This window comes from Sinocyclocheilus grahami, unplaced genomic scaffold (genome assembly GCF_001515645.1).
Source record: "Sinocyclocheilus grahami isolate Dianchi unplaced genomic scaffold, SAMN03320097.WGS_v1.1 scaffold197.1, whole genome shotgun sequence".
NCBI lineage: Eukaryota > Metazoa > Chordata > Actinopteri > Cypriniformes > Cyprinidae > Sinocyclocheilus > Sinocyclocheilus grahami.
Window position 1 is genome coordinate 604,513 of NW_015505376.1, and position 12,294 is coordinate 616,806.

Genomic DNA, 12,294 nt, shown 5'->3' on the forward strand with positions numbered 1-12,294 from the left:
CATTTCATGCTCTGAGTGGATTTCACTGGGCCTCAGTTTTGAGCCGTAACTGAAGAAAACCAGGCAGGCCAAAATGAGGAAGTAGGATTAGGAGTCAGGTCATAAATCGATGAGACATAATGGAAGGCTGGAAAAAAAAAAAAGGCAGAGAGCTTCAATTTCACAATCTGCTCCTCTGCCTACACACACACGCACACACAACTGGCCCCAACGCACTCTTAATCTCACACAGGCCTGCAGCCAGACCTGATTACTCTTCTTTTCAGGAAGGATTCATGCAGAAGGTGAATATCCAGCTTTAGAGAAAAGCTCTGGAGTGTTTACGCTGGGTGCTGCTGTAGATGACCTACCAGTGCGGTCAACAAGCTTAGACACAGAGGCTTAGACTCAGACACTGATACACACACACAACAGCACACATGCACTCTTGAACTTTGTTTTTGCTCTCTTTACTTCACCGTCCTCTCTCAGGGGCATAGGAATCATTGAAACTCTCTAAGTTTGACCACTCTCAACTTTTTGGGAGATAATTGTACACAATGGCTTTACGACCGAATGGCAGTAGCCTGAATGAACGCGCAAATGGTGAGTGGTAAATCCGTCTGTGCTCTTTTTAATTGTTTTGCAAAGTAAACATGCTAGATTGACGTCTTTGATCATTGTGCTTAGCATAGTTGCTCTTTAATAATACGGCTAGAACCCACTTGGCTTCAATTATTTAGAACTACTGGGTGAATGTTACACCTAATTAATATTCATGAGACAGGCTGATGAGGTTTTTAATGTGTCTTTCCCAACTTTTTAGATCAGTTCTGCTCTCTCTGTTCTCTATAAAACATCAGAAAAATGGTACAGTGTGTAATTTCTATGCCACTACTGGGACCAAAGAGTATTGCATTTTTTTATTTTTTTTATTTTGGGATACCAATATTGACTTCGGGCCGGAATACTTCTTTAGTCAGCAAGATCTATTTTTTAAAAGAGATTAATACTTTTGTTCACAAAATGTGACAGTAACGACATTTATAATGCTGCAAAAAAGATTTATATTTCAAATAAATGTTCTTCTATTCATCAAAGAATCTGTAATACTGAAAAACCTATTACAGCATAAAAATATTAAGCAGCACAACTATTTTCATCATTCATATTAATAAAATTGTTCTTGAGCATCAAATAGCATATTACAGGATTCCTCAAATTTTGCCCTGGAGGGCCAATGCGCTGCAGAGTTTAGCTCCAACCCTGATCAAACTCACCTACCTGTGATTTTCTAATGATCCTGAAGACATTGATTAGCATGCTCAGCAGTGTTTGATTAGGGTTAGAGATAAACTCTGCAGGAAAGTGGATCTCGTGGGCCAGATTTGAGGATCACTGGCATATTAGAATGATTTCTGAAGAATCATGTGACACTGAAGACTGGAGTAATTGCTGCTAAAAATTCAGCTGTCATCACAGGAATAAATTACATTTAATTTACATATTTAAAATATATTAAAATAGAAAACATTAACATTTTAAATTGCAATAATATTTCACAATGTAACTTTAAAAAAAATATATAATATAATATAATATACTTTAAAGAAATAAAACTATACGTGCAATTAAGACAAATTTTAACATGTATTAAGCTATAAAACTAATAGGTAGCCTAAGTCACATAATTTGGTCTCAGAAATGTGAAAATAAATGTTTGGGTTCATATATTTAAATCACATGACATCATATTTAATAAGTAATATTCGAGCTTTTGATAGCAGACTGCCCAGGTTGTCAATCTGAGAAGCAGGAGCAAAAGTCTCCATTGAATCTCACTGCTTTCTAGGAAACATAATTAAATATTTATGTGATCTTATTTAGTAATTTTTCTTTCCTACACACCAGCCTTCACTAATACACAGAGTCTCTAGCTGAGTAAAGCCCCTGATTGAGAGCTGAATATGGAAAGGCAGCACATCTGTCATGTGGAGACCCTCAGTGATCTCTGATGCCAATAACCTTCTGCTCTCTGGAGGGCCGTGGCACTGCTGGGGCAAAACGAGCTGCAATAAGCTCTAATGCCTTCCTGTTTCCTCCATATTCCGATCATGCCAGGCTCATTCAGGGCCACTTTGTATGCATCCGTGCCATGCTAGCAGCACAAACACTCAGTGCCGTCTTCTCCCCGGACAGGCCTGCAGACTTTTACATGTGCTGTATGCATAATGCCCGGCTGGCCGTCTTTCTCCCTTCACTCCTTCATCAAGTGATTGATGTTTTGCTATCACCAGCCTCTGAGAAAGCACTAAGCGAGTCGCTGTTCTCTCTGCTCAGTCTCACATGAAGCTTTTTTTTCCTGTTTTTATTTAAGAATGGAGGGAACAGAACAAGATTTGCTTCTCCCAGTCCAAAGGAAGGGTAAAGCAGCAGGGTGTAAAAATAATGGGTTATGTATGGATTCAGGAATGTGTGTAAATGAGAGAGCAATGAATGTGACGTCCTCTGCCTCACTGTAACCCTCGCGTTCCCTCGTGCCCCTGAGATGAGGACAGGGAGACTGCAGGACATGTGAATTTGACAAATGGAGCCACTAAGCAGCTTTCCTTCCCTCCGTGTGCCTCTTCAGAGCCCTTGAGAGATACACCAGTGCCTGAGGAGACGGCTGGAGAACACACTCCTGGCTCAGGATTGTGTGTGTGTGTGTGTGTGTGAGGGTGTAAAAAAATGAAGGAATGATTTCCTGCTACCAGAGCACAGCATTCATAAACACGTATTAACATAAAGACATTTTTAATATAACTTTTAATCAGTGACACACATAGAACCCAGCTACGAGACACTACACTATCACCAGGCAACCAAAAACCAATTATAATATTTTTTTATGTTTATATTTTCTATTTGTGAATACCAGAGTATTTCAAAATCTCAAGTTTAAATAATATAATATAAAACATAATAGATTAACACTAGGATATTTCAAAATCTCTCATCAAGTATATAATAATAGTTTAAATAAGCTAATAAAATATAGTAAAAAATAAAGGTGAACACAAAACAGAAACTAACTAAATACCAGGATATTTCAAAGTCTTTGTGAATTTTATAAAATGAGAATATAACATGAATTAAGTATTAAATAACACCAGTATAAAGTATCCAGTTATGTATATAATAGTTTAAATAATCTTATATAATCTAATAAAATATATTTAAAAAAATAAATCTGAACAAGACAAAACAGAAACAAACAAATAAGTAAATACCAGTATATTTCATGGTTTAAATAATCTACATTTGAAAGTTTTTATTTGTCAGTAAATGTTGCTTTGGCTATATCTTTAACGGTTACTAAATTTGTGCCCACAGAATGTATTTTCAAATAATTTCATTTGATTTGCATGAGACGAAAAGTGGATACTTATTTATTTTGTAATCTGTCCATCCATTTTCACCAGGTTGATTCATTCAGGCCTGTTTGCAGATTGGCTCTGAACACAATAAATGTGTGTTATGACACTAACAGAGCAATCAGCCAATCAGAGCGACACAAAGACATTATTGCTGTGATTATTTTTTATCTGATGAACACCTCTGAGAGGATATATGAACAAACATTAAGGTGTAAAAGAAATGAGACTTTTATCATTTAGGTCCAAAAAAAAAAAATTTTACTGTATGTTTGTGTTTGCATAAAAACCATTAGCTATTGACTATGTAAAAGCTGAATCTGTTCTTTTCTCCTCTGGCCTTCAATCTAAGACTGGAACAATCGACTGGTGCAGAAATGGGAGACAAAGCACATAACAACAGCATTTAAAGATTTACACAGACATTTGAGTAATACATTACAGAGCAAAAAATCGTTCTGCAACAATGAGCCACTTCAGGAAATATGAAACACTGCATGCAACACAAGATTAATCCACAATGGTGTATTTTTGCGCTCTGTATTGCCTATTGTGCAGTAAACAGTGTGAAGGAGCAGCCAGCTCGGCTTATGGGGTGAAAACTCGATCTGCAAGAAAGAGATTTGCTTCTTTTGCTTCTTTTTTTACACAACGAATTCAAATCCTCAGTTATGCTGCTTCATGTATAATCTAGGCATTTTTTGCAGAAAAAGGCTGTAAATTGTCAGTAAATATACATTTATGAGCAATTATTCAAAGTATTTTAATTCAGCAGTGTTTTATTTTTCTTAAGCTTCCATTTGTATTCAATAGAGAACAATCAGCTGAACATGTGCGGCGAATGTATTGTAATCAGTGCTGCAAATAGACTTTTTGTCATTTCATCATTTCTTGTATTCTGGACAAGTGGCAGTTTAAAGTTAAAACTCTTTAATGATTTTTTTTAAATGATTTGTTTCTTCCAAACGCACAGCTTTTCACTTCCCAAGACATTCACTGATGGACAGGAGTTGTGTGGATTACTTGTGGATTATTGTGATGTTTTTATCAGCTGTTTGGACTCTCAATCTGACGGCACCCATTCACTACAGAGGATCCACTGGTGAGCAAAATTTCTAAAATGCCTGCTCAGCACCTTCTCTTTTCAAATATCACACTTCACAGCAGTAAGCGCACAACCAAGGGATTCAGCGAGCAGCAAGACAGACAGACAGACTATAGAGAATGGGATGAAAAAAACCAGGAAGAAACAAAGTTAACATGAGCCAGGCTCTTACATTTCAACTCCAGACGGATGAAATCCGTGTTTCCAAGGTTTTCCAGGAACACGCCATAGGGAGCAGAGGTCTTGAAGTAAAATGAGATATCAGCACTCGTTTCGCCTTGGAAAGTGGAGAAGTGCAGGTACGAGGATGGCGTGTTGAATGACGCTGCGTTCCAGTAGCTTCCTGTAAAACAGACCAGAGAACAGGCTGAATGTAAGTTTCAACAGTTCTGCTTCTGAAGTCTGCAGTCAAGGTCCTTTTTATCCAATATCTGAACCTGAACCGCATTAAACCACCATGAAATTCACAAGAGCAAAGCTTTCACTGACACAAAATGACTTATTGTATTGTCTGATTCTGTATTCTGCACTGTGTCCAGTCTTCAGAGGTCTCATGTACTCAAAAAAAAACATTTGAGAAGTGACCTGTATCATCAAAAAACACTTAGGAGGAAACCACCTAACATGAGGAAAACAACAATTCAATCATACAAGTCAACTCTTGTCACAAGAGTGGAAGTGCACCATCTGTAGGAGAATGGAAAGTGTGTGGTACCCAAGAGTTATTTCAAAGCCAGCTTGCCAACATCTTCCCTTTATGATGCTCTTGTGGTTTGACCCCCACCCATCGTGTAATACAGCCACTTATCTGAGTGGAAGAGACAAAAATAAAGTGTCATTTCTCTCTAAGATGAGTAGTGCGTTTTTCAGGTAAAGGGGGATAGCTGAGCTGAGGGATAAAGTGAGAGATCACTCAAAATCAAACCAAAAAGTTGGAGGCAAGCTTATGTTTAGCTCGAGTATCTCCAGAGCTTTGCAGTGGATGGTTATTAAACAATCTGTGGCTGGTTTTAATGTGTGGGTGCATGTGTGGGTGATAACATGCCAGCTCCCGTTCATCATTCTGGTGAAATATCTCCTTGTACAATTAAAAACTAACATTTGCTACACTGCATACTGGCGTATAATTCTTGTTGACAAGCATGCTGTGTTTTGGATGTTGGCTTTTGCATAAGAAAATGCATTCACCTGCTTCTTTAGAAAAAAATCAGAAATTCATGATTAGCGCTAAAGACCTTCCATAAAGGAAAATTAACTAACTAACTAAAAACCCTGTAAATGTGCAGGTTAAGATGTCACAAAGCTTAATGCTAATTCCAAAAACTACCCAAATAAAATAAAGTAAAAATGTAACCGCAAAACACACAAAAAAAACAAAAACAAATATCCAATCATATTTATAATGCATTTGGGGTAAAAAGTTTTTTTTTTTTTTAAACGAATACTTCAGCAAGGCTGCATTAAATTGATCAAATGTAACATTCAAGACATCTGTATTGTTACAAAAAGCTGTTGTTTTAAGCTTTCTTTTCATCAACAAATCTTAAAAAAAAAAAAAAAAAAGTATCATGCTTTCCACAAACATTTTAAGCAGCAAAACGGTTTTCAACACACATAATAGACATATTAGAACGATTTCTGAAGGACCATGTGACACTGAAGACGACTGCTAAAAATTCAACTTTTCCATTACAGGAATAATTAAATATTAAAACATTCAAATAGAAAACTGTTCTTTTACGTCAAAATACTATTTCACAATATTACTGTTTTTAATATATTTTGATCTGAAATGCTTTGGTGAGCATATGTTTTTTTATGGTAAAAAAATAAAAATAATTTACTGACCCCAAACTTTTGAATGATTGTCACACGATTGCTGCTGTGTAACAGCGCGGAGCAAAGGAGCGAGGAGACGTAGGAGAATTTTACTAATTTTAATAATCAAAAGGAAACAGAAAAACACACGTAGCAAGGTTGAAATGAACAATTCCAGACAAAGGAGAAAAAAACGGGCTAGAACTCAAATAGGGCAGATAACAAAGGGAAGACAGCTGATGAGGATAACTAAATGACAAGGAACACCGGGAACAAATTGGAAACAATTAGGACAGGACCGGGAAGGACCAAATAAGGGCATGGAAACACAGGGAAAACAAAACAAACACGTAGCAAGGTTGACATGAACAATTCCAGACAAAGGAGAAAAAAACGGGCTAGAACTCAAATAGGGCAGATAACAAGGGGAAGACAGCTGATGAGGATAACTAAATGACAAGGAACACCGGGAGTTTTTTCTTTGTCCTTTGATTAATAGACATCACAGCAGCTGGGTTATTTTGCCTGTTTTTTCTTTAAGAGCTGCTGCTGCTGAACGCGACGTGCATCTGACACACGCGTCATATTTTCTCTGAACTCTTTTTACCTTTTCTGACCCACTTCAGGCCTTAAAGTCTCTACTAATGAGCTGACGATTTGAATCGGGTGTGTTAGATGAGTGAGACAGTTGAGGACAGTTTGGAAAACCATTTCAGAGTTTTCAGTTATGGCTTAAGTGAATGTAAACAGGTGGGTGAAATAATTAAATACCTGTCTGTCTCATTAATGTTAATCAAACAACAAAAGATGTTAAATAAATGTATACATGTTAAACCTACTGTATTAGAAAAACGAGTTAATTTAATATTTAATTTGTATCTATTGTATTTGCCTTATGGTTTGTAATTTGCTTCTTTTTTATATAATAAATAATTATGTACGTGTGGTATGTGTGTGTGTATATATATATATATATATATATATATATATAAAATTAAAAATAAAATTTCTCATATTGTGGTCATATATCACCCCCCCCATCTATCTATCTATCTATCTATCTATCTATCTATATATATATATATATATATATATATATATATATGGTGTTTATGATGTTTGTAAACATTTTGCTTTACCGGCATTTTAGCACATTATTTCTGAATGTAGCCTAATAATAAAATGCGAACGTGAGCCTACGTGACTTAGACTATGTTTTTTTCCCCCTCTCAAAATGCAATTTTAAACGAATAGCATTTTTTAAACAATGCAGCAAACATTTTAAAATATCTTAAAAAATACTTTAATGTCTTTAAAGCGTTAACAGATTTTTTTCTTATGTTTAGTAGCCTATAATTTTGCCAAAATCTAGAAAAGATGATGCTGTATTGGCTGTGACTAAATGCAGCGGGTTAAGATACCAGATCTCTTCCTGTTTTTTTTTCTTTTCTTTTTGAGTAGAAAACGCTGTACTTTATTATAATTATTATTATTATTATTATTAGGCTATTATTATTAGGTTATTATTATTATTATTATATTCAAAGAAAATGTTTTAAAAATAATATTATTAACTGGTATTTTTTCTAGGCAAACCGGTTTCGGAACGATAATAATACAGAAGAACGCAGGAACAGAAACGTTAAAATATTGATTGTGCTTGGAGTGAACCAATTGGATTTTTTTTTTTTTCGTTTTCAAGCCCTGGTGCCACTCCTTCTTTAAAGAAAACAGATTAAAAAAACAAACTAAAAAATAATTTGAAGACAATAGGTAACCATAACCAGCAAAACCAGGCTTAGCAGAAAGACCATGCTGGTCCACTATCTAAACCAGCTTCAAACTAGCTTGGAAGTTCAGTAGGGATCGTTTATAGGCACTCTTGTCGTAATAAATAAACGGCAGAATGTCTGACTGAAATATTTTTGTGCTCAGCTACTGGCTAAATGCTAAACCACAAACACAGAGTGACAGACACAAACACACCGTCATTAATAATGACTGAGATCAGATTTATCCCTAGACATTTACTGTGACTCTGCTCTAATGTCATGCATAAAACACAACTGTATGGAAAGGAGGAGAGCAGAAGACAGAGAATAAACGATCTAAGGAGGGAAAAAACAGAATGTAATGGAGAGGAACACTGCGACAACAGACCGGAGAGATATTAGAGGATGATATCATCTCAAGACAGATGGAAACAAAGAGAAACAGAAAAAGAGACTACGCTGTAAAAAAAAAGTTTTTTGAAGTTGAAATACTATTTCAGCTTTACTTTTAATTCAAGGTATTGCTTGCCATTTCAATGGGTCAAAGTTTAGCTGGTTAGTATCAAAAGGAGCTATAACATTGCAAAAAAGCATATTTCTCCATTGATAGCCATGCAAAAGTAACCATGCATTCATATAAATCAGAAGTTTTTAACTATATTACTGTATATATATATATATATATATATATGCTTAAATAAATTTATATTTGATAATTTACCAGATGCTTTTATCCAAAAGCAACTTACAAATGAGAGTAATAGAAGCAATCAAAAAAACTAAATAGTAACAATATATGTGTCGTGACAAGTCCCGGTTAGTCTGAAGAGAAGAAATTGTTGAATAAAGTCATTATTTTTGTTTTCTCTGCGCACAAAAAAAACTGATGTCACATGGACTATTTTAAAGATGTCCTTACTACCTTTCTGGGCCTTGAATGAGGTAGTTCTCTTGATGTCTATGCAGGGTCAGAAAACTCTCAGATTTCGTCAAAAATATCTTCATTTGTGTTCCGAAGTTGAACAAAACTCACTGATTTCGAACGACATGAGGGTAAGAAATTAATTACAGAATTTTCGTTTTTGGAGGAACTATCTCTTTAAGTAAAAGGATAGGAACCACTGTCAGATATAGTGAGTGATTCATTTGGACTGTTTCGGCATGTCTTCGACTGATTCATTAAAAGAACTGGCTCATAATGATTTATATTGAATAGTTCTGCACTGCTCAAGCCACAAGTTAGTCCTTGCATGCATGCAGTAAAGACAATGCAATAAAAAGTCTTTATATCCATATCACACAACTTCAGACTGCAAGTAGTTAAATTTTTGCAGATTCAGCATTACTGCAGTATAAAGCTACTGGTGTGTACCTGCAAAAATTGTTCACTCCATCAGCACTGAATGCCAGGGAAGTCAAGGTCCTGCTCCTTTTCTTTCTCACAGCCACCTAGATCCCATAATTCTCTTTCTAACAAAAAAAACGTACTAAACTTCACCCAATGCTTATTTGTCCCTGTACTCACTTGTTCTGCGAATAATTGACCAATGTGTTTCTGTGGCGACTGGAGTAGGAGGAGAAGCGGAGACGTTCACGAGCCCATAAGGGAGGTCTGGGCTTATCACAGCAGCACAGGAACATCTCTTTTATTCAAGCTTGCTGAATGCAAGACTCTTAGTCTGTCCTTAAAGCTCCATCCATTAACACCCAATGTTCGAGCACATACTCATTTAATTATTCGACGATTTGCAGAATTTTCAATGGGAGCTGATGTTTTTTGGAACGACGTGGGCCATTTTTAAATCAGGCTAATAAGGCAGTAGATGTGGCTGATTAAATATTGCTCTCGCCAGGCAGCAAAAGGCAGTGAAACAATTCACAGTTCACTTTGTAGATAAGCCTCGCTGTCCTTCCTCAGTGAAGGATTACAATCTTGTGTTTGAAAAGAAATGAAACACAGATTGTTTCAAAGCATCTCAATTTCATGCGTGTCACTTCTGGTTTGGATTGTTGTTGTTTTTTCGGTTAGGAGTTTTGAGTGATGTCCAGATGTGATTTTTTTAACCGATTCAATAAGATTTGGAGTGTTCTTGAGCTGTGACAAAAGTGAATGAATGTTTGGACGTTCTTTGAGCATTTCGCTTTAACAGAGTCAAGGACAACGACAGCTGAGGTGTTCGGCTGTGAAGCACTTCAAACAGATTTACATTGATGCATAATGTTAGTAAGGGATGGTGTAGACATGCAAAGTATATTTCAGATGACAAATGCATGCTAATTATTAATTTGCTGACTGAGCGTTACTGTTTGCCAATGTTTCATTCAGCTACAATAGCATGTTCCCTATGCCAAAGAGTGAAACTTGTAAAGTTGGAGATAACAGCAGTTCTTTTGGACAGCACAGAGGAAAACTGTTCCTTTGAGGAACCAACATGAGTCAACGCTTTAGAGCAGATTTGCCTTTAAATGGGGATGTGATAGCAGATGTGGATATAAAACTAGAGGCAATTCCAGGGCCAGAGCCAAATCCACAGATGTTGCTGGTAATGTCGAGTTCTTACATGTACTGTGAATAGTTTTTACATTCATAGACAAAAAGCCTAATAATAAACTAAAACAAATAAAAATAACAAACAAACTGGCTTTGGTGAGTGAATAAAACTGCAGTTGGCCGCTGACTTTATTACAAGGTCCCAACAGTAGATCTTTGACAAACGAATTTCCTTGATTTTTTTTCATAACTTTTTTCAGTCATATGTTTATTGAACAGTCATATTGTTTACTTGACATGTATATCGATAGAAGAATTATTAAAAATTATTTTATTGAGAAAGCAAAGAGCAAAAAGCAATTTCTAATTAATTCAATAATTTATTTAAAAAGATGATCTATTTATATATCAATATACCTATGATATGATATCCCTAAAATAAATTTTATTCCAAAATAACAATATCCAGTCTTTTTCCATAACAACTTAATACTAATACTTAATAATAGTATTTACTCAGCAAATTATGCTTTGAAGTGATAGTAAATACTTTTAAATATGTTACAAAAAATTATATTTAAAATAAATTATGTTCACAAAAAAAGGTTCCCTTTCAGTCAGTCACGTTCTACGTCAGTCGTGACTGACGAATTGGGATCTCGCCCGAGAGCCCAATCACCTTCGAGTGTTAACTAAACAAGCCAATGACAGTTGGCATGCGTGTTTCGCCACGCGCACCCCGCCCCGCAGCGCGGGTATAAAAGGAGAGCGCATGCAAATGCACATCAGCTTTTCGCTTCGGAGCCGAGCCTTCTCAGGACGAATCTCCGCGAGTGTTTGGAAGAAACAGCTGGCGTTGGTGTTACGGCGCGTCAGAGGGGGTTGCCATTCAGTGCTGCTCATCTTCGGCGTGCTGCAGCTGCCATTCTGCGGTCTCGCCGCGACCTCCCCAGGGCGCTTCAGTGCTCTCTCTAAAAGAGTGTTTCCTTTTTTTCCTAAAAGAGCAAATGTCTAAAAGAGCTCCACGAGCGACGGGCGTTTTTTTAAAGATGGCTTCCCGCTCGTGCGTTTCTGGATGCGGTCGTTTCCTGCCTTTCTGCCCGAAACATGCTTGGTGCCTCCTCCGTACTCACCACCCTCGACGGTGGGGCGGCCCAAGGGTATGTGGACATCCGTCCGGTTGAGCGTGCTATTGCCATGCAGCTCTGCCCGCAAAGCGCCGCCGCCTGGAGGGGTAGTCCACGCCTTCCGTCCAGGGCCTGTAAGTTCTCGTCCGCTCTGACGGCTATCGCTTCCGGCCTGCACGCCATGGCCCTCCTGCAAGTCCACCAGGCAAAAGCGTTGAAGCAGTTGCACGAGGGTGGTGCTGACCCACGTGTGCTGCAGGAACTGCGCACGGCGACGGACCTCGCGCTTAGGGCGACGAAAGTCACGGCGCGGGCCCTGGGTCAGACGATGTCCACATTGGTGGTCCAGGAGCGCCACCTATGGCTGACCTTGGCGGATATGAGGGAGACCGACAAGCATCGCTTCCTGGACTCCCCGATCTCCCAGGCCGGCCTATTCGGCGAAGCGGTGGAGGGCCCTGCCCAACAGTTCTCCGCCGCACGGAAGCAGACGGAGGCGTCTCGACGCATCCTGCCCCGGCGGTCGGCTGCTGTAGCCACCCCCCCGCCGGCTGCAGCCCCTCTGTCTGCTCGTCGCCGAGAGCGC

At 37.8% G+C, this 12,294-nt stretch overlaps 1 protein-coding gene across 1 annotated transcript in view; it reads right to left on the bottom strand.

Moving 5' to 3' along the window:
• cntnap2a (contactin associated protein 2a) overlaps positions 1 to 12,294 on the bottom strand; it is a 245,255-nt gene that overhangs the window by 75,875 nt on the left and 157,086 nt on the right. The window contains exon 14 of the mRNA XM_016285487.1: positions 4,673 to 4,843. Coding sequence (XP_016140973.1) covers positions 4,673 to 4,843 — 171 coding nt within the window. The remainder of the gene's footprint in view (positions 1 to 4,672; positions 4,844 to 12,294) is intronic.